The 27791-nt window shown below is 38.5% G+C and overlaps 1 protein-coding gene across 1 annotated transcript; it reads left to right on the top strand.

The window, feature by feature from the left end:
• Window positions 1-934: 934 nt before the first annotated feature.
• Window positions 935-27791, top strand: PUM3 (pumilio RNA binding family member 3). Its single transcript, XM_080574376.1, has 18 exons — window positions 935-1390; window positions 1642-1742; window positions 3411-3593; window positions 5382-5517; window positions 6221-6296; window positions 7123-7216; window positions 7432-7498; window positions 8243-8417; window positions 10357-10460; window positions 10986-11064; window positions 13141-13239; window positions 13992-14045; window positions 15199-15279; window positions 18973-19115; window positions 19881-20103; window positions 20504-20591; window positions 22666-22756; window positions 27552-27791. The coding sequence occupies exons 2-18, from the start codon at window positions 1652-1654 to the stop codon at window positions 27679-27681; spliced, it is 1914 nt and encodes a 637-aa protein (XP_080430502.1). The 5' UTR covers window positions 935-1390; window positions 1642-1651; the 3' UTR covers window positions 27682-27791.

Below are 27791 nucleotides of genomic sequence, written 5' to 3'. Positions count from 1 at the left end.
TGGGGTACTCAGCCTCCCGACCTGGAATTCTGGGACAAGAAGCAGAAGAAACCCCCACAGTTCAGGTGGAAACAGAGACCTGCTGCTCCACCTGGACTGTCACAAGTCCAAGAGAATTGAGTGCACCCTCAGTAAGTTTGCAGATGACACGGAGTTGGGGGGAAGTGTTGATCTGCCAGAGAGTTGGAAGGCCCCACAGAGAGACCTGGACAGGTTGGATTGATGGCAGAGGCCAATGGGATGAGGTTCAACATGGCTAAGTGCCGGGTCCTGCACTTTTGGCCACAACAACCCCATGCAGCACTACAGGCTTGTGGGAGAGTGGCTGGAAAGCTGTGCAGAGGGAAAGGATCTGAGGGTGCTGGCTGATGCTCACCTGAGCGTGAGCTGGCAGTGTGCCCAGGTGGCCAAGAAGCCAACGGCATCCTGGCTTGTATCAGGAATAGTGTCGCCAGCAGGACCAGGGAGGTGATCGTCCCCCTGTACTCAGCTCTGGTGAGGCCACACCTCGAGTACTGTGTTCAGCTTTGGGCCCCTCACTACAAGAAGGACATCGAGGCCCTGGAGCGTGTCCAGAGAAGGGCCACGAAGCTGGTGAAGGGCCTGGAACACAAGTCCTGTGAGGAGCAGCTGAGGGAACTGGGGTTGTTTAGTCTGGAGAAAAGGAGGCTCGGGGAGACATTACTGCTCTCTACAGCTACCTGAAAGGAAGGTGTGGGGAGCTGGGGGTCGGCCTCTTCTCACAGATAACTACTGACAGGACTAGAGGGAATGGCCTCAAGTTGTGTCAGGGGAGGTTCAGGCTGGAAATTAGGAGAAATTTCTTCTCAGAAAGAGCAGTCAGGCATTGGAACGGGTTGCCCAGGGAGGTGGTGGAGTCACCGTCCCTGGGGGAGTTCAAGGAAAGATCGGATGTGGTGCTTAGGGACATGGTTTAGTGGGTAACGGTGGTAGGGGGATGTTTGGACCAGATGATCCCGGAGGTCTTTTCCAACCTTAACGGTTCTGTGACTCTATGCCCTACAGACACTTTTTCAAGCAGTGATGCAAAGCCTTTGGCTGGGCGCAAGCACCCTTGCGTACGCCCCTCGATTTAAACCAAGCTCCAAACTACACTCCTTCTCTTCCCGTTTTCACGTGAATTTGTCGGGCACGGCGTTAACGTCTGAAGCACCGGGCGCACAGTGGCGGAACTCCCCACTGCCAGTCCCCTGCCAGGGACTGCCCAGTGCTGCCCCTGACGTAGGGCAAGGGGCCCCCGTGCTGCGCACCACCACCACCACGCCGGGCGGCGCTTTACGGCTGGTGGCCTCACGCTGTCGCGCGGTGGCGTAAGGCGCGGGCGGCAGCCGGCGGTGCGGGCGGCGTGAGGGGAGCGGCGGGGCCGGCGGTGAGCGGGGGGGAGGCGGGATGGGGGGATCCGGGGCGGGGGGGGGGTGGCGCGGCGGGGCCGGGAGCCGGCTGGGCACGGGCTGGTGCCGCGGCCGGACGAGCACCGGCCGCCCAGGGACGGCTCAGCCTCGTGGCCGCCGCCCCGGGCGCGATCGTGGCCGCGCCGCGCAGGGGGGGGGCTCGGTGCCGGCACCCGGGGGCGGTGCAGGTCGGTCCGGCCGCTAACGCCGCTTCTCGTGTGGTGTGCAGCCGCGTCGCGATGGAAGGTAAAAGGAGGCCGGCCGCGAGGAGCGGGAAGGCACCTCATGGGAAGGCGCTGCACGGAAGGAGGAAGTTCAAGAGAGATAATGGTAAGGAGGCTTCGTCCGTGGGGGGGTGGCTGTGCAGCGGCACGCGCGAGCTTTATGGTAAATCCTGACCAAGCGGAACGGCTGGCCTGGCAGGCAAGGCGGTGTTTTCTGCTTGGGCTTCAGTAGTGCCTTAAACTCCATTTCCCGTCTGATTCTCATAGAGAGGTTGATGTATGTGTGCTGGATGAGCAGACAATGAGGTGCGTTGAAAACTGACTGAATGCCAGGGCGCATAGTGTAGTGGTCAGTGGTGCAAAGTCTAGTTGGAAGCCAGTAATGAGCAGAACACCCCGGGGGTCAATATTGGGTTCAGTCTTGTGTAACGTCTTCGCTAATGATCTGAATGGTGGGGCAGAGTGCACCCGCAGCAAGTCTGCAGGTGTCACGAAACTAGGATGGGTGGCAGATACACCAGAGGGCTGTGCTGCCGTCCAGAGAAACCTCAGCAGGCTGGAGAGGTGGGCAAGTATTTCCAGCAGATCAAGACAGGCTAGCCTTCCCCTCTGCTCTGGATGGGTGAGGCTGTACCTGGAGTACTGTGTCCGGTGCTGGGCTCCCCAGTACAAGAGAGAGATGGGCCTACTGGATAGCATCCAGTGGAGGGCAGCCACCAAGGTGATGAAGGGACTGGAGCACCTCTCCTGCTAGGCCAGACTAAGAGAGCTGGGATTGTTCAGCCTGGAGCAGAGAAGACTCAGGAGGATCTTATCAAGGTGTATAAACACCTGAAGGGAGGGTACAAAGAGGATGGAGCGATGCTCTTTTTAGTGGTGCCCAGTGCTAGGACAAGAGACAGCGACCACAAACTGGAACATAGGAAGTTCCATCTAAACATCAGGAAGCACTTTTTCACTCTGCATGGAGCACTGGAAGAGGTTTTCCAGGGTGTCCCTCCTTGGAGGTCTTCAAAAGCAGTCTGATCATGGTTGTGGGCTACTCACTGTAGGCATTACTGCTTGTATATTGGGGGTTGGACAAGACGATCTCCAGAGAGAGGTTCCTTCCAACCTAAACCAGCCTGATTCTGTGTTGCATTCAAAACTATGCTGATCGTAAGGTCAATAAACTGGAAAAAACGAAGCAGAAATTTTTGAAGGAGATTGGATTGCAAACCCTTCAGCTATATTTGTTTGACCTAAAATATTCGTTGGTTAAAAATTTCACATTGCTTACTTTTTGATTCTGGTCTTTGCTTTCCCACATTAAGAAGCAAGTCTTCATTGAAACTAGGGTATGTGAAGTGCTATGAATTAGGATGGAGAAAATATCCTTCAATACTTGCTCTGTTCTGTTAGTTCTGACATAACTAACAAAATGGTTAGAACTGATGTCAAAACAGCTTTGACCTAAAACTGAACAGGTGATTGTAGGACTGGTGACTTTGATGTCCTTAATTTAAAATAATCCTTTTTATGTCTGGGCTATTATGCTGCAGGCTGGAAAATAATGCCTGGGCAAAATTTCTTGGGAAAACTGGAGGACCCAAGGACTGAAAAACAAAACAAAACAAAAAAAAAACCACTGGCTTTGAGAAGCAAGAAAGAATTGTTACTATATATGTGTTTGGTATTACATATTATAAAGTAGTCTGCTGCTTTTTATAATTGTAATTTGTTATTTTGAACTTTGGGGTGATGTTTTAACTTTTTTTTTCCCTTTTGTTACTAGATTCGGGTCCTCCAAAGAAATTTCTTAACAAAGGAGATGAGGAGGGAAAGCCTAAATCCACTTCCAAAAAATTTGTGAAAGGAAATTTAAGACCTGGAAGAGCTAGTATCAAACAGTTCAAGAATAAACAGCAATCAGAAAGCCTTGCAAAGAAGAGGAAACTTCAGGATGGGGAAGAAGGAGGTGAGCAGATTTAAGCCTGGACATCAGTGGAAACAAGGATTTGATAAACACATTGTTCATTTAAATCTTTTATCCACACCTTGTTATCGCCTTTCCAAATTGACAAACTCCAAATTTACTTTATGTTTAGCCTTTTCTGTGTAAAAATTTATTTCACCTGATTAAGCCTGAGGCGAAAGTCATGAGAATCAACAGTTAAGAGTATTCTTGGAAGTCAAAAGTAAAGATGCAATAGCAAATTTAAATAACTGATATGCCATCATAAAGCTGTGATTATTTTAATGACAATATTGTGGCAAGCATGAAAGTGATAGTTTCCACATAACTCTGAAAAATACAGAATTGTTCATAGACTCGTCTTAGAAATGGAATCGTCTCATAAAAGTACTGGCTAAAAATTTGGAATGAAAACATTTGTGAGACAAAGTTGATTATCCTTCTTTATGTTAGTTTGGACCACAGAAAAATATCTAGTCACCTCTTAAAAAAAAAAACTGTGTTATTTTTTATACACTTTACAGCTTGTTTTTGTCTTTATATAGAGAGGCTAATAAATGCCTATCAGTGTTTAAATATATATATTTTTTAACTTTGGTAAATGAGAACTTTTGCTGTCAAGCAAAACTACTGGGATGACTGAACATAAACAGCAACATAAAATGAGAGGTGGAATCTTGCAAGGTGGATTCTGAAGTTCACTTGAAAAATGTTAGTCGTCTGAAGGACAGGTAAAGAGTGTTGGGTGTTCTGGTATAGTGGCTGTTGCACATTTACAGAATGGCTTCGCAGATGGAAAGTGCTAATTGTCTGGAAACGTAATAGCAACAGAATGTTCATATTAAGCTTTTTTAAAAACAAACCGCTTTAAATGTTTTTTATAAGAATAAGCAAAACCTGCCATGTACTGCATGGTGGTGTTGTTATCAAAGCAAAGTATCACTATTACTTTTGGACAAGTGATACAGAAATTCTAAAATACGCTTTGTAAAAAGAGAGTATGGTTTTTGAACTGTCACAGTAATTAATTAGTTACATGTTTTTGCAAAGATGAAAAAGAACAGTGCTTCAAGGTCCAAAAACTTCAAAGCTCTATCTCTAGTGTTGTTCCGTATAGAAGTGATAGTTAGCACTTGCTTCTGGAAAGCAAAGTAATATATGATGAACTCTTCTGTCAGGATATGAGTAGAACTAAAACACTTGAAGTTTTTTTCTTAACTCATTTTTGTGGCACTTTATAGAAAGTTGCCCTAAATGAACTTGCTGTGTGGCAGGGTATAGCTATTGTATAGCAAAACCTGCTGTTTAGAAAAAAATGACTGAATAAAAGGAATAAGCTTGCAAAAAATCTTTAATTTTTTTCCTTTCTCTGAGATTTCGGTTATGTATCTTTAATTTAGGGGTTCCCTTCCATTTGACAGATGAAACTAGTATATATGTGGACAGAATGAAGAACAAAGGGAAAGTTACCTGGGGCTGTGCAGTCACATGGTGGTAGGTGCATCTAGGGTCAATATTCAAGCTGTGAAGAGGTTTGTGATGCGTCCTTTGACAGAGCTTTGAGGAAAGTCATTGTTTGCCTTGTTCTTCCAGTATTCTAGAAGTGGAAATAACTAGCTTAGCATGCTTATTAACTATTTCTGCTCTCATATTAGCTAGCTGAGAAACTGCTGGCAAAGCTCCTGACGTCTTAGGAACTGAAGTAACAGAGCTATCACAGCTCACTCTGATGAATAATTCCCTTGCTCCACTCTTGTTAATTATAGAAAATATGTTTATTTTTGTCTTCAGGGTCAGATTCTAAGAAGCCTAAATGGAATGACTTCAAAAAGAAAAAAAAGGAATTAAAGCAAAGCAGACAGCTCAGTGATAAAAGTAATTATGACATAATTGTGAAATCAAAGCAAATATGGGAAAGTGTTAGAAGGTAATGATTTTTTTTTTCTTTCATTGTCATAAGTTGCAAAGAGATTATTTCTCCTTTGGTAGTTTTATGAAACCGTATTTCTACAGTGAAACTGTGGGTAGATCATAACATTACGTGTAGTTCTGTAGAGGATTCAAGCAAAGTGTGGTGCTCTGTAATGCTAGGAATGTAGAAATGTCTGAATTGGTGTCACTTTTATTTTAGGCTAAAATATTTAAGGATTTGTCTAGTTTTTTGATTTGTGAACCACAGAACATATACTGATTTGATCTGATCTTGCAGTTAGATGTGGAGGTTTATATTATCTCTCTGTGCTAGTGTAATTCTCAGACTGAGGACCCCTGTCAGAAGGAAAAGTTAATTCTAGTATGCTCTAATTGTATGTGCTTTCCGGTTTTGCTTATAAGACACTTAAGAATCAAGTATCTAAGTGACACGAACAACTGTGACTGTAGATTTAAGTTTATAGTCTTCTTAATTGTTATTCAGAAGAAAATTATTTCGAAGTGTGATTATCTGTTTTGGTTTCTAGGCACTGAAACTGCTTAATTATATCTAGTCACAGCTTTAATTAATGTCAGCATAAATGTGGATTAGCAGGTGCTAATTTCATATTGGTTTTTACCATCTTGCTTTTCATTATATAGATAGAACTGAATCATATGTTTCCTTAATTAAGACTGTTTCACTTCTCTGCTTGTAGAAAGAAATGTGATAAGGAGAAGCGGGAAAAGTTGATGAATGAACTACAAAAGCTGCTTCAAGGAAAAATTAAAAATGTAAGGAAAAAATCAATGCCATATAACAAACATCATGTAATGGGTTCAAATTCACAAAAGTTCCTGTTAAGAATAGTGAAGTATAAATGCTATAATATAGTACCAACCTTTTTTTTCTAGAAGCTACAGGGAATGTTATTTTAACCACGTTTAAAAAAACCAAACAAACAAACTAGCAGGGTTGAGAGGCTGCTTCTGCCCCTTAAATTTGAGAACAGTAGTCCTGGGATGCTTTGCCTATCAGCTGGCTATTGTAAGAATGGCTGTTTTGCCAAGCAGATTTAATCTAGTGAAACGATCTTAAATGAATTTTAAAATCAGCCACTCAAACTTCTGGTTAATTACGATTGTTGCTTTGTGGTATTGCTTCACAGAAGTTATTGCCCTGATAATTAACTGTACTAAACAGTCTTTCTGTTAATTCTTGAAATGTGCAAATTCGCAGTGAAATATTGCTGTATTCTAAAGGGATTCTTGGTATTCCAAGTGGAACTGTAGAGTAACACTCACTCAGAAATTCCAAAGAATATGAGAGAAAACAAGATAAAATTTCGTGGTTTTCATTCAGTGTTAAATACTTGATGCATTTTACAGTTTTTCTTAATTGTCAGCAACTGCAAGTATTCTCTGTGTGTTGTTTGATAGTACTTCTAAAGCAGTAAAAACACGTAAAACTTAATTTGTTGCAACATGTAATGACAATTATAAGAGTAGTTATCTGTTACATGTGGCATAAAGCTGTATCAGAGATAGAATGCATTAAAATAAATTTTGTACATAATGACATATGAATGACCTAGGATAATGAAATGTATGTGTCCTGCAGCTGGCATTTGCACATGATTCAACTCGAGTGATCCAGTGCTTTATTCAGTATGGTAACGATAAGCAAAGGCAAGAGACATTTGAAGAATTGAAAGGTATTTTTTTATTTTTACTTGTATGCTTGTGCATTGTTGTTAAGGTGCATTAAAACAAGCCAAGTTATTTTCTCTAAAATATTTTTTGCTTTTTGCTGAAATAATAGATCATTTCTAGTGAGCTCTTAATAATTACTTAAATAGTGGCATCTTGTTTTGTAGTGTTAATGTCACGAAAAACAAAAGATAGCTGAATGTGTTTTCCCCTCTTCTAGATAGCCTAGTGGAGTTGAGCAAGTCAAAATATTCCAGAAATATAGTGAAGAAATTTCTTATGTATGGGTGAGTATGAAGTGAGATTGCTTAGCTGTCATGCTTTGTTTCATTTTCACTGTGAATACTCTGGAATTTATAGTGCACCAATGATGATTTAAAACAACAAACAAAAAAATTGTATTTGGAAGCATGTTTATAATCGTAGTGAGACAGGAGTGTTTGGTATTTTGCCCAGAGAGTTTGTGGAGTTTCCTCCACAGGAGATACTCAAAACCCGCCTGGATGCCATCTTGCTCTAGGTGATTCTGCTGCGCCTAGGGGGTTGGACTGGATGATCTTCAGAGGTCCCTTCCAACCTCAGCCATTCTGTGATTCTGTGATTGCTGGTAGTTGTTTTTCTTTTGCAAGCGGTAAAGCTAAAGCTGTACACATAATTGAGGAAAAAGTGACAAAAAAGCTGAGATACATGCTCAAAGTTGATTTTTACCTTACATGTAACAACTGGCTTGTAAAGATGTTCTGTTCTCACTGAAACTTAGTGTTTCAGGGAGTCATCCTTCTGCAGCATTTATCCACTGTTTCTTTTTGTTGTGTCAGAAAGCACACTTAATCGTCCTTCATAATTTCTGCAGATTTTTGGTTTTTGCACCGTATTTTTGTAAAAGCTATAATGTTGATCCAGATGTATGCACGTTCTGGTTTCTATGCTAATACTTACCACTTAGATAAGCTTCCAGAAATAAAACTAATGCTAGATCACCTCTTCCCTAATGTTTTAACTCTTGGTATCAATCTTTCCCTGTGAAACAGGACAAAACCACAAATTGCAGAAATAATAAAAAGTTTTAAAGGTCATGTGAAAAAAATGCTCCGTCATGCTGAAGCATCTGCTGTAGTGGAATATGCTTATAATGACAAAGCCATTCTGGAGCAGAGAAATATGCTGACAGAAGAACTATATGGGAATACTTTCCAGGTTTACAAGGTGACTTCAATACTTTCTAGCCTAAGGTGTTGTGGTATCTAATATGTCGTGTTATTGATACCCTACCTATCTTACCTACTACTTGTGATAAATTTCCCTTCTGTGAGCTGTCCAAATGCATTCTACTTCAGCATAAGTAAATGCTATGCAAGTTGTGCGTTTCCATTACAGGTTGAGTGTTTCAGTTTGAGCTATGTGAAATGTATTACGTTCATGTATGAGCTTGTTCTGCTCATCAAAGACAGTCTAGTATTCTGTAGTTGGAGTTATCATAGTGTCTAGCTTGATGTAGTCATCCTTGCTGAGATAAGATTTAGGATTAATTCCCCTATAATGCTGTAAATGGCTTTTGTGTCAGAACTGCCTTATGCCCCATGAGAACTGAGTGTGGGGAAAATGTGCTTGTATATATGTATAGCATGCTGTTTAAGCTTAATTTTTGGTTTAGTTTTCTTTTTCCGCAGAGACTATTGGACTTGAGTCCAAACTCGTGAAACTATTTAGATGCAGATGCCCAGCAGACAGCAGAAAGATTTTTAAGTGTGGCCTTCTTTGTTTTGACCTTTAGTTCGTTTTCCTAGCTGATTTCGTTCCCTGTTACTGGAGGCACAAACAATTCTATTTGCTACAAAGTACAAAACTGTTTTACCCTATTATTAACTACAGCAGAGTGACTTTTGTACCTCACATAAAAAAAAAAATCTGGTAAAATTTTATAGGAAATTAATAGCTCATTTCTGAACTGGAAAGCTATTTTTTTTTTACAGGTTATCTTAAGTTTTATTAAAGCATTTTGCAACACTATAATGCAAAAAGCATATTTTCTGTGTTTATGGACTGTAATTTTTCTGGGAGTATACAGTCTTTGAAATCAAGCATGCAGTCTAAGATTCTACCATTCTAGCATTTGTCTTGAGTGCCTCAAATAATCATACTTTGTGGTATAAACCTTAGACTCAAAATTAGGTGGATTTATATGAAATTATGATGTAATCCTTAAAAGACAAAGAATTTTGTGGAGTTTTGAATTGTGATCCCATTTTCCCCTTCCTGTCTCCAACTTCTCCACTCCCATTCCAGCAGCATACAGAAAATATATAGCAAATAGGAAAAAAAGGAAAACAGTTTTCTTCTAATTATCTGTCTAGTTTGATCTGGTGACGAGTGATAGGACTCGAGGAAATAGCTTGAAGCTGTGACATGGGAGGTTCAGGCTGGATGTGAAGTAAAGGTTCTTCACCCAGAGGGTGATCAGGCACTGGGTCAGGCTCCCCAGGGCAGTGGTCACGGCACCGAGCCTGCTGGAGTTCAAGACGCATTTTGACAACGCTCCCAGACACATGGTCTGATTTTTTTTGGGTGGTCCTTTGGGAGTCCAGGAGTTGGCCTTAATGATCCTTGTGGGTCCCTTCCCTCTCAGGATATTCTGTGATTCTACCAGAAATTAGTTCTGTATTCAAAGTACATAGTCATCTACATGCTGTTCTTGGACTGGAATTTCATGGACCTCTGTTAACTTCTTAATTCATTGATGTGTTATTGTGTTGAGCACAGGCATGTATGCATCTTGCTGTCCTGCAAGACTCCCTTAAACACACTGCCGATTTCATATATTTTACTTTGTACCTGACAGTCTCATGAAAAGCTGAATGCAATTGCCAGAAAACAGTTCAGTCCGTAGAAGTAGCTTTTGTTTGCTAATGACTAATGCTAATGAAGTTTGTGAGAACTTAAGTATATAGCTTCTGACATATTCAAAGTAGATAACACTTTTTATTTGGAATTTTAGTTTTAAAAGCTGATAGTTTTGCAGAAAGTTCATTTTGTTTGTGATATTGTTCATGAATTACTGTTTGACAAGGGACTGAAGAACATAATTTTGTATGAACTCTGATACCTACCGGGAATGATTAAACCTCTGAATGGACATTCGTTTCAGACACCAGTTGTTCCAACGCTGGATAAGGTATTAGAAGCTCAGCCTGAAAAGAGAGAAGCTATCTTGGATGAAATGAAGCAGATTCTTACACCAATGGCACAAAAGTAAGGACAAAAACTAACTCAAGGTGTCAATCTAGCATGTACCTGTTTGTTTCTTTGTTACTTACATTATCTGCTTATGTGGAAGAACAGCAGTAATACTGCTGTTCTTTTCACCTGTAACATTGCTGCAGGGGGTAACAAGTAACAATGATTTTGTCAAAATTGCCATAACGAATATCTTAAATCATTATGAGCTCCATTTCTATACAGTAAAATGCCCTACCTGCTGCCACTGCCCGATAGAACTCTGGACAGTGTGGTATGCCTTCTTAATATGCTATTGGACAAGAATCTTGAGTGGTCTTAGGCAAAAATATCTTAAGAGGTTTTAGAATTTTACTTTTGGTAGAATTTTCTATGTAATGCAACTGCTAAACGTCTTATTCAGAGTGACTGTATATTTTCTGCATGCCATACTGAATGACTTTTTTTTTTTTTTGGAAATACAGACGAGGCAGTGTTAGCTTATGTTACAACCATTGCTAATGGGGGACTTTTTCTCATTTTTCCTCTTCCCAAATACAGAGAGGCTGTGATAAAACACTCACTGGTACATAAAGTATTTTTGGACTTTTTCACTTATGCTCTTCCAAAACAAAGATCTGTAAGTATCCTTTGGTTGTTTTTGTTTTCTCTTACCTTTCAATGAAATGTTTTAAATGTTGTTATAAAAGTGTTGTAGCTACAAAGAAATACAGGGGAAATTGCAATTTTTCTTATCTGGTCATCCAGATAAGTGTCTGGGGAGTGCTGTTTTATGGAGACTTACAGTGATCTTTTATACTAAAGCAATAGTGGTGGTGATGTTTGACTTTAAAATAATTAAAGTATAATGCAAAGACTTAATGTGATGGAAAACTAATGTTTTCTCTGGCTGTGCTAAATGTTCCTTTTCAGTAGCTGGAAAATAAGAAGCTTTGTCTCCAGCTTTAATTGTAGTAATTCAGCTTTCAAAGTTTATTAACCTCTTCTAGCCATTTTACAAAATACTTTTGATCAAAGTATAATCTAATCTGTCCTTTCTGTCAGCAGATGAAAGTCTTCTGCCCACAAGCCAAGCATGTGGGTTGTATTGCTATGTCTGTATTAAACTGCGGTTTTAAGCTTACCCCAGCCACCCTTGCAAAAACTAGGCCTAAATTTATCCAAGTAAAGTGACATCTGTATGAGCTAGTATCCTGCCTGGTGTCACCTGTCTCCAAACCCTGTCCAATGTCCTCATTTTGGTTCTGCAGCTCAGGGCCATCTGACTCTAGGCCAAGTGGAGTCTTCTGGACTTGCTGTGTGTCTCACCTATTTTCTGCTAGACTGAGCTCTTTTTCTGTTACAGTTAAGAAAGTCAAAACTAAGAGCAGTGAGGTGTATTATTTGTGGCCTGTTCTACATACATATCTTACCTAATTCAAGGTTCCTGAGCATGGTTTCCTGTAATAATTCCACTCAAGAAGAGTAAGGGCGCAGCTCTTTTCCCTTGCCTGTCTTTTTGTACAGATATGGTAACATTTGAATATTCTTTTTATGAAAAGGATAGGTGGGTTGATTTTTTTTCATCTTTGTGCACATGCAACCATTTGGAAATGTCTTTTGTAGACCTGTCCCTTCCTGTGCACATAGCCAGTGATGCCAATAATGTCGTAATTGAGCAGTTTCTAGAGAGCCAGAAGCAGCTAGGGCTAGAAAGGGAGAAAAATGGAAACTCCATGTCAAGGTATCTATCGGACAATAACAGGAATAGTATTTAGTAACCTAGGTTGTTGTCTTTTTTTTTTTTTTGCCTGATGTTATTTTCAGATGGCTTTGATATTGTGAGAAAAATCTCAAATAATTTTCTTCAGACAGGATCTTCTGTGAAGCTATTTTATCTATTTTATTCGTGATTGCAGTGGTGGTCGTCCTGCCAGTTAGGAGCGCATTTTAGTAAACAAGTGATAGCCTTTTATTCCCTGTTACCTGACACCTGATCACCTCCCCTGTTTCCTCACTGGCTGAGTACTACAGGTTCACAAGCTACTCGATGCTCCTCTATACGATATATGTACTTTTTTTTTTCTTCAACCCTTTAATTTCTCCTTTTTCCCTTTTTTTCCTTTTTTATGTTTTGAGAACTTGTGATCTTTGTTTTACTGTTCCCACACTGCTCATCCTGTTTTTCTCAAGCTTCTACCTTATTTTGGAACAGTGAGGCCTTCTACTGTCCACTTACCTACTTAGCATTTCTCCTTGTTATGACTACACAACTACCTTTGAATACAGAAAATTAGTTCTCTACTGCAAAAACACAACTTAGTTTCTCACAATATGAAAACCAAATTTTGGCTCAATCTTGTCATATCTTATTTACATCTTTTGATATGTAGATGACCTTTTAGTTCTTCATGCTCTCTAGCTGATGCCCAGTATGTAGAAGTAAATCATATCCCCTCAAAGATCTTTTTCTTGTATTTTTTCTAATAGGACAAGTGACAGGCTTTGATATGCTTTGGATTTCACATGATGTACAGTTTTGGAAGAGGGAAGATTGTGTCATTTACAGTCTTTGGGATTCTTTTTGAGGCCCGTTCTTGTAGGTCAAGCCACTGAGAGCGATTCTATAGGACCATTGATGTTCTCTGTAGTGTCATGAGCAAAAATTCCTTGTAGTTTCTTTCACCTTTTTACTTATCACCTTTTTCTTCATCAGGAAATGATAGAAGCTATAAGAGAGGCTGTCATATACCTGGCACACACTCATGATGGAGCCCGAGTAGCAATGCACTGTTTATGGCATGGTACTCCCAAGGTACTGTTTGGTTCCTTTCTACCCAGCTCTGCTTGAAAATAGTCTGGTCTGAGACTATGTGACTATGACTGCTCATGTAGGTTGAAGGTTTGTAGGTATAGGGTATCAGCTTTTGGAAATACCATAATGTGACCTATCTCTTTGCATAAACAGAAAAACGCACCTTATTTCAAAAAATAGAGACTTATAAAAACAGTTTGATTGTTAAAGACAGTAAAACAAATAAAAAAAGGTTGCTAGGGACTGGAGATTAGTAATGTTTCTAAAGAAGACTGAGTAATGATTGTAATATCTAGAAGAACAAACCTGGGTAAACTTTCTGCAGAAAAATACCATGCTAGCAAAGGTGTTTTGTGACAGGTTAGAGTCCTTACTTCTTTAAAGATTCAGGTCATGTTGAATGGGTTTCTTTCCAAGCAATGAGTGCCAAGTGCATTCTTGTTTCCTAAGGAATGGACAGGATATAGGTGAATATTTTTTTTTAAGTTGCCCCTTTTTTATGTTCTCGCATTCCTAGAGTGAACATGTGGACATCTCACAGAACAGCCCTGAGACTGACTCTTTCACAATTCAGATTTAGCCATTTATACTGCTGTTTAGGTGTTGATTAATATTACAAATGTTGGACATCGGTAACTATTCTGTGCTTTAGAAAGCAAAATGTAGGTTATCTTTTTGAAGGTGTTAATAACAATTCAGTTGTTCAGAATTACTGACGTTATAGGCTCACTCAAGTTTTTCTTTTTGGATAGGACAGAAAAGTCATTGTGAAAACTATGAAGACATATATTGAAAAAATAGCAACGGTGAGTGTTCATTAGTCATTTATTTCATAAATAAAAATTTCTTAAATACCTGATTTAATGCTTAAAGGCTGATTTTAATGTGCTTTGGTAGTAGAAACAACTGTAAGGTCTTAATAAAATGAGGTTTGCAATAGTGATGCTGTACTAGATAGTATGGAATGTATTCAACTTGATTATTTGGAGACACTAAGAAGCTTCGTTGCAGGCACTACATCTAGTATTCTCTAAAATAGCTGAGTTAATTATAAATCTTTTTTTCTACATTTTTTTCTTCAATTAATGTGTAGGAGAGTTAGTTTATAGGAGAGTCTAAGACAGAAAGAGCAGATATTTTCAAGTCCATCTCTATATTTTGTCTTCATACTACGCCTTCGTTAATTTATTAGAAATAAAATCTGTATGCAGAAGAACAACAAAAATTAAGATACGCTAGGGATGTCATTGGAAAACTTGTTTAAGCATATTAGTTTTAGAACATGCTCAATACATTTTTAAGTCAGGGGGCTCTAAAATGAATTAATATTGAATTGACGTACAATGGAAGAAGTCTGTAATTATTTTTTTAATGAGAAGTATGATTGGAGACTGAGACACCAACAGAGTAGCTATTCTTCACTCACAGGGTGGTGAGGCACTGGAGCAGGTTGCCCAGAGAAGCTGTGGATGTCCCATCCCTGGTGGTGTTCAAGACCAGGTTGGACAAGGCCCTGGGCAACCTGATCTAGTGAATTGCGTCCCTGCCCACAGCAGGGGGTTTGGAACTAGATGGTCTTTAAGGTCCCTTCCAACCCAAGCCATTCTATGATTATGTGTTCCAGCAAGGCAAATCCTGTCATTTCAAATGATTATTATTATACAATTGGATGAGGTTAACGGCTTGCATATGATAAAGCAATGTATCAAGTTATAATGCCTGATGAAATCTTTTTTAAGAGGCTTCTGTTAAACAAACAAACAAACAAGCTCTTGCTTTCAAAGAGCCTAAATGTGAGGTTTTCTGTGACATTCTGTGACAGTGGACAGAATTTGCTTGTAGACTCATGTTGTACCATGTTTGAGACAAACTGTCATAAATGTTGATTGTAAATGAGGTACTGTGTTCATAGAACTCGGCTACATGTTTGTGAAGCTTTCTCATGTCTCATCTTTGCAGGGTGAATTTTCTCATTTGGTCTTGCTGGCAGCATTTGATTGCGTCGATGACACTAAACTTGTGAAACAGTTAATTATATCTGTAAGTAGTTTTTCCTGAAGTACTGTACTAATTAGTGTCTTTGTATTTGTCATTGTACTGGAGGATCAAAGTAGGAATCCATCCACTTGTTACAAATCATTTAATTCCTTTCCAATTTTTATATTTCCTTATATTTGTGTCATTTTTTCTTGTCATAGATGACTCAGCACTTTAATTTATTGAATTCGAATTTAAGCTGGATTCACTGCTTGCTGAAAATTACCCTTTTTGTATATGTTCATTCTAACTAGTGAATGACTTCAGTCTCTTTAATGGAAAATGTCTTTGTCATAAAAGTTTGAGCTCTGCTAGTATTGTGGGGATTGAAGCGATGTAAAACTTTGGAATGAGGAAGTTTCCTTATACATTTTATGGGCAAACATAAAAAATCAATGATATCCATGGCTAGAGTGTCATTGTAATGTAAGCTTTTTGTTGTAAAAAAGGTTATTTAACATACTTAGCTCATTTCCAAAAAGTATCTTGGAAAGTAAGATTTCAAGATGAGCGGTTATTATCTTAGAGGAACAAGGCAACATGTCTGACTATACTGTTGTGAGGCATTGCAACCTGTTGCGGAGAGGAGCTACAGTTGCCACATCACTGGAAGTGTTCAAGGCCAGGTTGGATGGGGCTTTGAGCAGCCTGGTCTAGTGGAAGATGCCCCTGCCAATGGCAGGGGGATTGGAAGCAGATATTCTTTAATGTCCCTTCCAACCCAGAGTTTTCTGTGATTTTACCGTAATATAACATTAGTTTGAACAAGAACAATTAGCTGGAGACTTTTGTCTGGATGCTGAATATGTAGACTCACATTAACTCTCAGAATTTGATACTTGACATAATGTGTTGATAATTAAATGAAAATTGGCATTCTGGATAAAATCCGTGTAATATTTTTATCAGACTTTCAAAATGGATATAGATAGGTGTCTGAAACACAAGAGCACTCTAGCTATTTTGCAGCACCTGCATGAAGTTGCATGATGAACAGTAATGGTAGTATGTTCTAGTCTTCATCTGCTTCCTTCTGGAATGCCCTATTTCCCCACTTTCTTTCAAAAAAATGATTTAATGGTAGTAAGGTATTTCTACGTAGACCATGTTTACATGCAAAAGTTATTGCTTTTAAGTTGGTTTAACTGTAAATGACCATATAGTTGTCTTTTCACACTGAGAAAAGAGACTTTATAGCACACAATTTTCGTGCAGGTAAAATAATTAATGTTGATATATATAGGTTGCAATGTGCTTATAGTCATACTCATGTGATAGCTTTTTTCACAGTACTGATATACATGGGATCACAGAGGTTGGGAGGCAGTGGCAAGGAGGTGTAGATAAGGTGAATGCTCTACATGTGGAGAAGGAGTATGAGAAACCGGTCATGAGGAGGCTTGCCTTGCTTTTGCTTTTGCTTGGAATGTTGTATAGGGGGAATTGGGTTTGTGTATCCTAACATGGAAATTCATCATGAAGTCTGTTCCTCTCCTATGTGTGTAGAAAGATTGAAAGCGTTTCAGTGTGGAGGTGGTTTGTGTTCCTTAGGTATATTAACTGTGATCACAGCTGGCTTTGTTTCCAGAGTCTATTCAACAATGTAACACCTTTGGGCAAGTTCCAAACAAATAAGCCCTGAAAGATCAGGGCATCCTTGTACAAGATCGCTGATGCCTTACTGTGCTATGTTACAAGCACTCAGCTTGCTGGGCACTTATTAGTTAAGATACTGTGTTTGACTTTAGCTCCCAAAGTGCCATTTAATTACAGCATCACCTGTGGTTTTCTGCCATCTGAGACCTCCTTATATTATCCCGGATAATGGAGTGTTTACTGTTCGGTCATGTGACTGCATCAATCTGGACAGAGGAGTAAAGGAGAATAAGAAGGAGTGGCCTTTGCATATACCGAATTAGCCTGTCTGGGCTTATATGAGGCCAAAAATATGAAAAAGGTGTCAAGGAAAAGGAAAAATGTATCAAGTAAGATCAAAACCAGCTCTTCAGATGGGGAAAGAAAACTAGTAACTTGAGGATGAGGTGGAAGCATCAAGAAATCACGTCTTGAAGCACACTCTATGGAATAATCAAAAACTTAATTTTCTTAAAGTTAGACTTCTGAAATACTTTATACATGTTAATCATTCTGTCCATACTAAAAGCTTAATTGAAGGAAAGAAAATAATGAAGATCTGGGGAAGAGAAAAAGCAGTGTTTGTCAAGTCTTTTTTTTTTCTGTTGTTGTTGTATTATAAAACAGATTGCTTATGTGGATTGGCAGAATGGTAGGGAATTCCCATGTAAGAGAGAGTTGTAAGCTCTTAAAAGCCTCAGAGGAAAGTCTTTCCTTATCTCTCAGCTACGCAGAGTCTTAATCCTAGACCAGAGAATAAGTATGTTGTCTTAAACCTTCATATATGATTGGAATTGTAAAATGTGTGTTTGGCACATGTTAGGATTCAGGCAGATTTCAGAGGGAAGGTTGTAAGAATTCTGAGTAAGCATTGCTAGGATAATGTTACCAATGTAACAATACCCGTTGCCATTTATAGTTTCTCCTGGTACTTTCTCACGGCTCTGGTGAGGAAGTTCGGTAATTCTTCAGAATCACAGAATCAGAGGGGGAAATAGAATTTTTGAAGGACTTAATTGAAAATAAAAGCATTTCTTTTTATGCTAGATGGCTGTGCCATAGGTTGATTTCAAAGTCCAGGATTATTTTTCCTTTGTTTTTAAAAATGGTGACATTTGTAGATACACTTCAAGAGGGAATTGATTGTTGCAATAGTCATGAATATCTGGATGGTATTCAGGGTTCTCCAGTGTTACTTGCATAAAAAGAAAATTATTACTCTATGAAAGGGCATTTGTCAAGATGCTGACAAAAATGTGAGTACAAACCTATGGGCTAATGTAGGTGCTTCTGTCCAAATATAACGAAATACTTGTATTAGCAAGAAAATTCCATTATATAATAAGGCATTTCTTCCTTAGCCCTGTCATTGCACAAGGGTGTGATGTACCTACTCTGTAGCTCACAAAATAGTTATTCCTAGCCATCTGCTGGTCTCTGGAGAAAGCCCAGTGTTTTCTTCTAATGCTTAAATAAACTGCAAATAATACTGGTAGTGCTTCTGGCAGAAGTCAGCTTTATTCAGTTATTGAAACTTTTTTGTTATTCTTTGATGTTCTGTGATCAATTTAAGATGGAGTTTTCCTTCCTAAGCACTGTCAACAGTGTGTATGTACTTATGTACAGCCATTTCAAAATCAGCATGGTTTCAGTGATTGATTGTAGGTGATGTGATAGATGATGCTTTGTATGTTTGGTCTGTTGAGGTTATGACTTCTACTCAGGTTATGTCTGTACACCATCTGACATACCAGAATATGTGGTGTTCTTGCTGATACAAGCAAGTACAAAGAATAAATCTTGTTCTTTCAAAGTACTTTTCTTATCAATTACATTAAGACTTGTTTAGCAGATGCATCAAACCTTTAATATTTTTTTCCATTTCTTTCACTTCTGCAAACTTGCTTTTGGATTAGGGGTTTTTTGGATTTAATTTTAGAAGCATGTATGAATCCTATTCACAATATTTAGTTTTCCTAAGCTTTGTGTTTGAAAGACAATCAGTAATTACTGGTAACTCAAAACTTACTTATATTTGTTGCTGTTTGTTTGCTTTTACAGGAAATAAATGCTTCCTTGCCCAGCATTATTAACAACAAACATGGAAAAAAGGTTTTGTTGTACTTGCTAAGTCCTAGAGACCCTGCACATTTTGTTCCAGAAATCATCACACTTCTGCAACAGGGTGATGGAAATGCCTATAGGTAACTGAGATATCAAGTTTAAATTTTTTCTAGAGTCCAGAAGAGTTCATCCAACTTTCCCATGATAAATTTTCTTTATAATATATCTAAGTAATGTAAACGCTTTTATATAATGTGCAAATACTATTAGGTATATTAATCTGAAGTCCTAACTCTTAAACATTTGGTTTGAAGCTTGTGTGTGATGATTGGTGATTATCAGTGTACTGGTGATCAGCAGTTTTCCCCTTTTGTAAAGGGCAAAAAATACAATGTGTTCTTTGTTTAAACTCCTATATCAAATACTGAATAACAGTAAAATTTTAATATGCATTTTGAGTTGCATAAAAGTATATCTTAAAGTCTAGCAATAGAAGTGTAAAATGTTCATTTGAATTCAGTCCCCGATATTGATAATGACAATGAAGCTTATCAGTTTTTGAAGAAGCAGCAACTTTAGATGATTAGTGAACTGTTAAAGCATCTCTCTCAGTAGCTGAGGTAACAGAATGAATAGACAGTATATGGAGGTCAAGTAACTCTTGCTAACGAAATACTCTATGAAGTTTACTGACAGCTTTAAATGCTGTATACTTCCTTATTCTGTGTGTTCTTAAAATGTGTGCAATATTTAATTGTATGTGAAACAGAGGGAAGAATAATGGTTTGTTTTGACTCTTCAGTAATATATAGCTGTCTCAAATAGTATGTGTATTCTGAATTTCTTTTGACTTGATGTGTATGAGGAGCAAGTCTACTACAGTAATTTGCTGTCTCTTTCGTTAGCAAGAAGAATACAGAACTCCGCCGCCGTGAACTCCTGGAAGCCATTTCCCCACCTTTGCTAGAATATTTGCAAGAACATTGTCAAGAAGTAGTGATGGACAAAGCTACTTTTGTCTTGGTTGCTGACATTTTAAGAACAGCTGTAGGTGAAATCCAGCCCACATTAGATGCAATTGCTAATTTAGCAGCAGAAGAGCTGGTTCCAGGTGGCCATGATGGGCAGGTAATGTAACAGAGGAAAATTTTGGAATCTATGAAAACATGAAAAGTCTGGATATTCATGTAGAGGCAACAAGACCTTGAGATTCTGCTAAGTAAGCACGAAGTCTTAGCAGTGATAGATGAAACATTAGTGGATGTGGAGCAACAGATACAATTTATATTACTAAAAGTCAGATGTTACAGGGCAGAAAGTAAAATAAATAAATGAACCGGTCATTTTAAATAAGTGTTCAGATGTTTGCATCAGACTTGCTGATATTTGCATAGGTAATGACTAAATGGATAAGTGTGGTGTGGTGGCTTTCCACAAAGGGAAAAGTAGATAAAGCATGCAGAAATAACTATGGAACTACATTTTGTATTGTTATCACTGAATAATTTGTATTTTTCCCCTCTTAAAGCTTCACATTGCAGAACATCCAGCAGGTCATTTAGTACTGAAATGGCTAATAGAGCAAGATGAAAAAATGCGAGAGAGTGGAAAAGAAGGTATGTTTGAAATTCAGCTGTACTTGTTCAAATTTTGACTTTGAAGTGATCAGTTAACTGACCTAAAATAAGATTGCTGCATTTATTTCTTTAAACATACTGATATTTGGAAAATTTAACATACCCTCTAAGATCATTGCTACTATCTTTTTTTTGCTGTTGTGAGTTGTTACATGAACAGAATGCAAAAGATTGTTTGTTTGGTTTTTTTTGTACAAAGCAAGTACTAGTCTGTTTTTGTTCTCTGGGTTTACAGTGTGTTTGGGACTGTGTTCGTTTCTGCGCTTAAAATGTCTTTCTTTGCTCAAATACACAGCAATTTAAAGGATAATTATAGAAAAGGTAAAGCCTTTCTGACAGGAAGACTCGTTTCATTACTGCTTGTAAGCCAAGCTGTAATCCATACTGTGTTCATTAGTGGTGCTGAGTTACTGCCTTATAACTGTTGCTACAATAATTCAGGCACAAAAATAGGACATCTTTGCTATTTTATATCCCAGAAGGTAGAGATTGGGCACAGATGTTCTCATCTTAATTTAGCTTTTTTGAACTCATTTTATTATGTAACTGCAAAATCTTGTTCTGTGAATCACCATATCCTAATAGAGATTACTTTTTTTTCATATGAAAACCTTGAAAAATGGAAATGGGTGGGAGGCATAGTATAATCTGAACTTCTGTTGTGTGTAGGGGGCTTTTTCATTGTGTTAAACCCTTTTTTTCTTAGTGTCCAGCCATCTACTGTTTCCTTTTAAAAATAAGAGGTTGCTGGCCTTTATTAAATGTTTCTTGAAGGAGGCTGTTTTGTTATTACTTTCCCCAAGTGCATGATTGGAAATGTTCAAAGAGGAAGTTTTATCTGACTGTCTTTCAGAAACTAGACTAATTGAGATGACAATAGTTGTGGGGTTTTTTTGTTTGTTTTGTGTTTTTTTTTTCTGCTAGCAATACACAATTCCTTTTTTAAACACAAGTATTTCCCTTTGGTTTCCTTGATTTCGTCTGAAGAGTGTGCCATTCAGAATTGTTGTGAGATTATTGAATTAGCATTAAAAAAACAACCAAATCATTATCACATAGGGAACAGCTGAATAAAAACTGACCTGTTTTTCAGTTGGAATTCTAATCCAAAGTGACAGTGAAAAATAGCTTCAGTGTTTATTGGGAGGCTGAAGATGGGGATTCATTTGGTTACTTCCTGATAAATTTGCTCAGCTTACAAGTTGTAAGAGCTGGTTCCCTGAAGTTCATAGAATCGTAGAATGATTTGGATTGGAAGGGACTTTAAAGTTTCAACGCCCTGCCATGGGCAGGGACACCTTCTACTAGATGAGTTAGCTTAAAGCTCCGTCCAGCCTGGCCTTGAACATTTCCAGGGATGGGATGTCCATTTCAGTTCTTCAAATTCAGCTATGGGCTTGTGGTCAGCTTTGGTTCTTTCTTTTACATACATATTTAGTGTAATGCAAATCAGCTCAGGCTTTCAAAGCTACTGAAGAAGTAGAGCCCTGTAGCACCAGTACAACTGAAAGAGAAATAAAGAGTCAAGTTGGTTTTCATGTGTCACTAAAGGATTTGGTCTGAAGATACCAGAGGGTATGTTGTTTTGTCATGTCAATTTGCACCTTGTACAAATTCTGTTTCTTTGGTTGTAGCTTCAAATGCTTGAAAACAGCATTTTTCAGCAGAGGTGTCTGTGTTAGTAAGTTGCGTGTAATTATCTCTTGTGTTGATGTCATTCTTACGAAGTTCTTCCATTGGAGTGGTTGCCTTTTTTGAGATGTGGATAGTCTTTGAAACCATACAAAAGAGAAGCAGCAGATATACTGTTTTATAATAGTAAACTGTCACGGTGTTGTTACTGTCTAATTTTAAGCAATGCTTGGGACTACCATTTGCAGAGGTATCAGTGCATTGAATAGCCAAGTATTTCAAGAGAGCATAACTTTGTGAATACTTGATGGATAAAATCTATTTGATTAAATTGCAGCCACAGATAATTTTTAGTATGTTTTTTTGTATAAGGTTACTGTCTTAATTTTTTCTCCCCCTGCTCCTTTCCCATGCTTTACAGGTTGTTTTGGAAGAACTTTGGTGGAACGTGTTGGTATTGAGAATTTGAAGACCTGGACGAAAGTAAATCGAGGTGCCATTGTTCTTTGTTGGTATGTAAGGTTCATGACTATTTCTGATTAGGTCCCAGTATTAATTTCTTGAACAGCTAAGAGAACATTAGTTGTAATTTCTACCAGCATAATTCTATTTTTTGCTTATGGAATACTGTCTTCCATGCCACTGCTAAGTTTCAAGTGGAATAAAGTACTGGAAAAATTCAAAGCTGAATTTCTACAGGTTGTCCCTTGAGCTCAGGGTTTTGTAGTTCTAGGAAGTAGTTCTGTGTTGGAAGAAATCTTGAGATAAAAAAAAAAAACATTTTTTGATCTTATATGTACCAATGCATGTTTTACCAATGCAAAAGACTTAAAGGAGGACTCCACATATAGCTACATTAAAATAATTAACCCTGAAATACCTGTGACTGGGGTCAGTATGCACAAATACAGTGTTTTTTTTTCCTGTAACTTGCTACTTTGTCTTGATGCATTAATTATGGAGCCTGAGCGTGTTTCATACTGAAGTAGGAAAGTGTTTGGAATAGACGGTGCAAAGGATTATGATGAGCTGATTGGTTTACAACTTGAAAGTTGTAATGATACAACTAGTAAGATCAAAAAGAGTGCACAGGAATCAGACCACTAACATGACAATTTTGTTTTTATCAAATGCCAACAGTTGTATTAACCATTGCTATTTTCACAACAGTTGTATTAACCATTGCTATTTTCACATGGTAACTAAATGTCAGTGTCAGGTCATAGAAACCCAAGGTTTTGTCTTAAGGCCTAAGTGTGTGGTCTGTGTTCTGGAACTGCTGGGTCAGCATCACACTGCTTGCTCCTCATAAAGACTTCACTGAGCCAAAATCAGCAAACAATTCAAACAGACAACATACTTTTGAAAAATGAAACATCTCCCTTTTTCCACCTCACTTTTCCTCCTAAAGTTACTTTGGGTTCCTTGATGACTGCTTTCCATCTCTGCTTCTTATTACCTTAGGGTTAGGCTACTTTGTTCATTCTCTTTTGCAAGATGAATCAAAAGCTGTTTAACAGAAGGCCTATTTCTGAAATTGGAGTTTAATTCTGACTTGTTTAGTCATTGCCACTCAGATCACTACTGAGAAGAATTGGTAGTAGAAGAGTAGTGGTAATCTGGGTACAAGAAGAGTTTACACAACATCACAGTAGTCATAGATATGGCAGTTAAGATGGTTCTGTTAACAAAAGTAGAATGCTTTTTTTTTTTTTTTTTTGTATCTTGCAACTACAGTAAATGTATCTAATGCCTATAATCTAATCCTATGCACAGATGTTCAGTAGAGATCTCTTATAAAGGTTTGTGCACTGACAGTGTGTTCATGCTTGGACTTCTTTCTCTAACTTAAGACTGAGGAGATTGATTTAACATGTGCTGTTGCTGGTTTATGTGCTAAGCTATTCTGATTGTCCAGATAATGTTTTGAAGTAAATTAGTGGATTTTTTTTCCATGCATGACGCTTTAATAGCTGTTCAGCTGTCAGTATGACAACAGCTTTTCAATAGCTTTTGAAGACTTTTGGAAAAAACAGGAAACTAATAATTACATATTAGTAGAAGTGAACACAGGAGTGATGTTATTTTATGGAAATGACATAGGAAGGAGGCATGTGATTTTTTTCCTTTCTGATATTATACATGGCACTATAGGGTGGGGGTTTGACAAGGGTACTTTGTTACCAGGTAGGGGAGCTTATCTCCTGGTCTGTCAGTTTGAACAATTTTCACCGAAATTGAACCTCATCTATCTGGATGGAGATATAAAAGTAGTGGGGAGTTGTGGTTTATTTGTTGTATGTGTGTGTGTGTGTGTTGGGGGGGTAGCATTCCTTTTTGATTCTAAGTAAATCTGAATCTGTTGAGGTTCTCTTAATGACTCTTTAGGCAGGATGCCCTTTTGTTTAGGTGGCTGAGAACACATAAATATAACTGGCTGTATTTGTTCCATACCATGTGACACCCGTTTAGCTCAGTAACACATGTAATTAGTCCTGTTCTTGTTCAACTGCTTGCATTGAAATGTAGAGAGGTTACCTGAATTGTACAGCAGTGATAAATTTAACTTAGTCGTGTATGTATAATGACTGCAGTTTGTTTCAATAGAATCACTTGAGTTTTTTTAAAACTTCTCATCTAAAAAAAAAAAAGTTATTCTTTTATCATAAAAGAGCTCAGATCCCTCTTACAGAGGTAACTTGCAGATACTGACAGTTCCCCTTGAAACTGTGATTAATTTCTATTGTGTTGTTGGCTTTTGAAAGCCATCTGTTACATGCAGATCTGAAACTCAGGATTACTCAGTCAGTCCATTTGAAGCTTTTGGCTTTCTAGTTGTTTAAGCTCATTCACCAGTTATGTGCAGCTCATTGACTGCAGTCAACTGATTAGTTACCTGGTATCCTCTGAACACTATCCTTTCATTGTCCTAATTGCTTTTAATTTTATAAAAGAATCTGGGACCTGCTTCTGACTTAGTACAAGTGTGCAGTATTAGAAGAGTCCTTAGGTTATGAGAGAGCCCTCTGCAGACATTACAGTCAAGCTTAATGTAAATAAAATGTTTTAAGTACTTGAATTTTATGGATGCTATTCTAGTTATATCTCTACATCTGACCTTTCCTCAGTGTATTGAATTTGCCAATGATATGTTACATCAGGATAGATATGCGAACTGATTTATTCATCTCCGTGTGCAATTTTTGTAACTTGTAGAAGTTACATTTTATATCCACAAAATACATAGATATCTGCTTACCAGATTTTAGAAGAACTTTCAGGAGAATAAAAAAGACTATCATAATCTTTTGGCTGCATTATTAGACATGTAGATGTTCCACATTAAAAATGTGGTGTCTTGAAATACCTGTGGATTCCAGCAGTTTGAAAACAGCTTTACATGTTTTCATACAGCCACTGGCAGATGAAATTCCCTTCTAAAATATCAAAGTGTGGTCCAAAATGGCTTGCTGCCACTTCTGTATGCTTTTCGTACCAGGTAGCAAACCAGGTGAGTCTCTCTAGGTTAATTGCCAATGTATTCAGCACATCTTTTGTCATTACTTTTGACTTTCTTGCTCTTAATGGGTGTACATGACCTACAGAAAAGCTGAAAAAGTACGACTCTGGGCCTGTGTTGAATTCAATTTTAAGGAAGGCCTCTTGATCAAATACTGCTACAGCTAAAAGTAGCATGTAAGTACTTCCATTGTCACTGGAAGCTGTTAGTCATAGAGTTAAATGTAGGAATAAAGTGGCTGAAAATAGTACTGCTGCCCAATGGGCATCACATGCTTTCCTGCCTATTGTGTTGTCATCCTGCACAGGATACAGAGTCATAAGGAGGTAAAATTTAAATCTCTTCTTAAACTATAATAATTTCTGTTTTGTTTTTATTCAGTTCAGCTTGCCATATCTAATGCACAGAATCATAGAATCACAGATTTTCTTCCTTATATCTAATCTAAATCTACCCTATCTTGGTTTAAAGCAATTGCCTCTTGTCCTTGATAAAATATCCCTCTCCAGCTTTCTTGTAGGTCTCCTTTATGTATTGGAGGACTGCTAAAAGCTTGTTTAAAGAGTATGCTAGAAGCAAGTTTTTCAAATAGCTGCAAATTTGTGATCCAGGTGGAAGAATCTTAGGATTTGTAAAGACCAGTAGTATCACACACCCGTCTTGGTACCAGCACATGTGTTACAGTTTGCTTCCAATCTTAGTTTATTTGGATGCCACTGTGACTTTTAATTCTGTTGCACACAATGGCTGCAGAAAACATTAAACTTTTTAAGCAGTGTTCACCCACCATTTAGAATTGGCAAAATAGATGTGCCATTACCTCTATTTTGTATTGTAATACAAGCACATTTCACTACTGCCTGAAAGAAGGGGTGAAGAAGTTACTGCGTAGGTGTATGTGCAAGTGCAGAAACTTTTACTTTTCTAGTAAACTTACTGTGAATTTCCTTGTTTCTGGGGAGCAAGTTATCTAAGAAAGGTGGTTTGTTTTCCAAAAGCAGCATCTTTAAAAACAAAGATGACAACAACAACAAAAAACCTACCAAGACTGGTAAGTTTCTGTAGTCATGTGATAAAGGAAGCACAGAATTAGAATATTAAAAGTACTTCATGTGTATTAGACGTACGTCACTGCATCCAGTTTTAGGACCCCCATTACAAGAAAGGTATCAACAACTGAAGTGAGTTGAATAGTGGCTGACCAGTATAGTCATGGGCTGGAGGCCTTGCCCTGTAAGGTGAAGCTGTGGTGCGGGGCCAAGTCAGCTGGGAGTAGGGGTTGGCTTTTGGGGTACCCAGCAGCAGCCCTGGCACTGGCAGGATGGGATGGAGGAGATGCAGCCAGGCTCTGCACAGTGATGTGTGGTGGGAGGGCAAGAGGCATGGCACAGGCTGAGACACAAGAGTCTTAGGCTAGAGAGGGGAAGCCTTTTCCTACCAGGACAGCCTGGCTGGCTGTAAAGCTGTGGCCCATGCAGGCTGGGGGACTTTACACCCCAGATGAAGCTCTGAGCAGTCCAGCCTGACTTCACGTTTGAACCTGCTTTGAGCAGGAGATAGGACTTGGGCTCTGCAGTTCCTTTGGGTCTGATTTATTCTGTGTTGGTTGTGTTCTTATGTGGTATTTCATGCTTTCAGAAAATTTTACATCTTTGTCTAATAGAAGATAATAGTCTGCCCTGAACTATTTTGTTCTGAAGTATTTAACTGTTTCATAATATGGACAGCTTTTCATATGACCTATGTTCTGACCTTTTTACGTCCCTTTTTTTCCCCTCCTTTTGTAGCCTTCTCCGGAGCACTGATCAAGAAGTGGCAAATGCAGTCAAAAAAGGACTGAAAAAGCTTGTCCCAAAGTTGAAGCTGAACAAAAATGTAAAAGGAATAGAAGCATTACTGGAGAAATTGACTTCCTAGTGTAACTGATCTTTTTAGCTTCAAATGCAACTATGCAATGAACTCCCAGTTGGTAAGATTCTGCTCCGTGTCTAAAAAGCATTTGTAAATTAAATAATTTTTAAAACAAA

This window comes from Anser brachyrhynchus (genome assembly GCF_964034855.1).
Source record: "Anser brachyrhynchus genome assembly, chromosome: Z".
NCBI classification, from domain to species: domain Eukaryota; kingdom Metazoa; phylum Chordata; class Aves; order Anseriformes; family Anatidae; genus Anser; species Anser brachyrhynchus.
This window is presented reverse-complemented; position numbering and strand designations above follow the sequence as displayed.

Excerpts from the sequence above, each read along its gene's own strand:
- PUM3 (XM_080574376.1), top strand. The coding sequence starts at position 1,652 with ATGGAAGGTAAAAGGAGGCCGGCCGCGAGGAGCGGGAAGGCACCTCAT. Across the intron at positions 8,418-10,356 it reads ATACTTTCCAGGTTTACAAG|ACACCAGTTGTTCCAACGCT; the intron begins GTGACTTCAATA and ends CATTCGTTTCAG. Across the intron at positions 11,065-13,140 it reads CTCTTCCAAAACAAAGATCT|GAAATGATAGAAGCTATAAG; the intron begins GTAAGTATCCTT and ends TTTCTTCATCAG.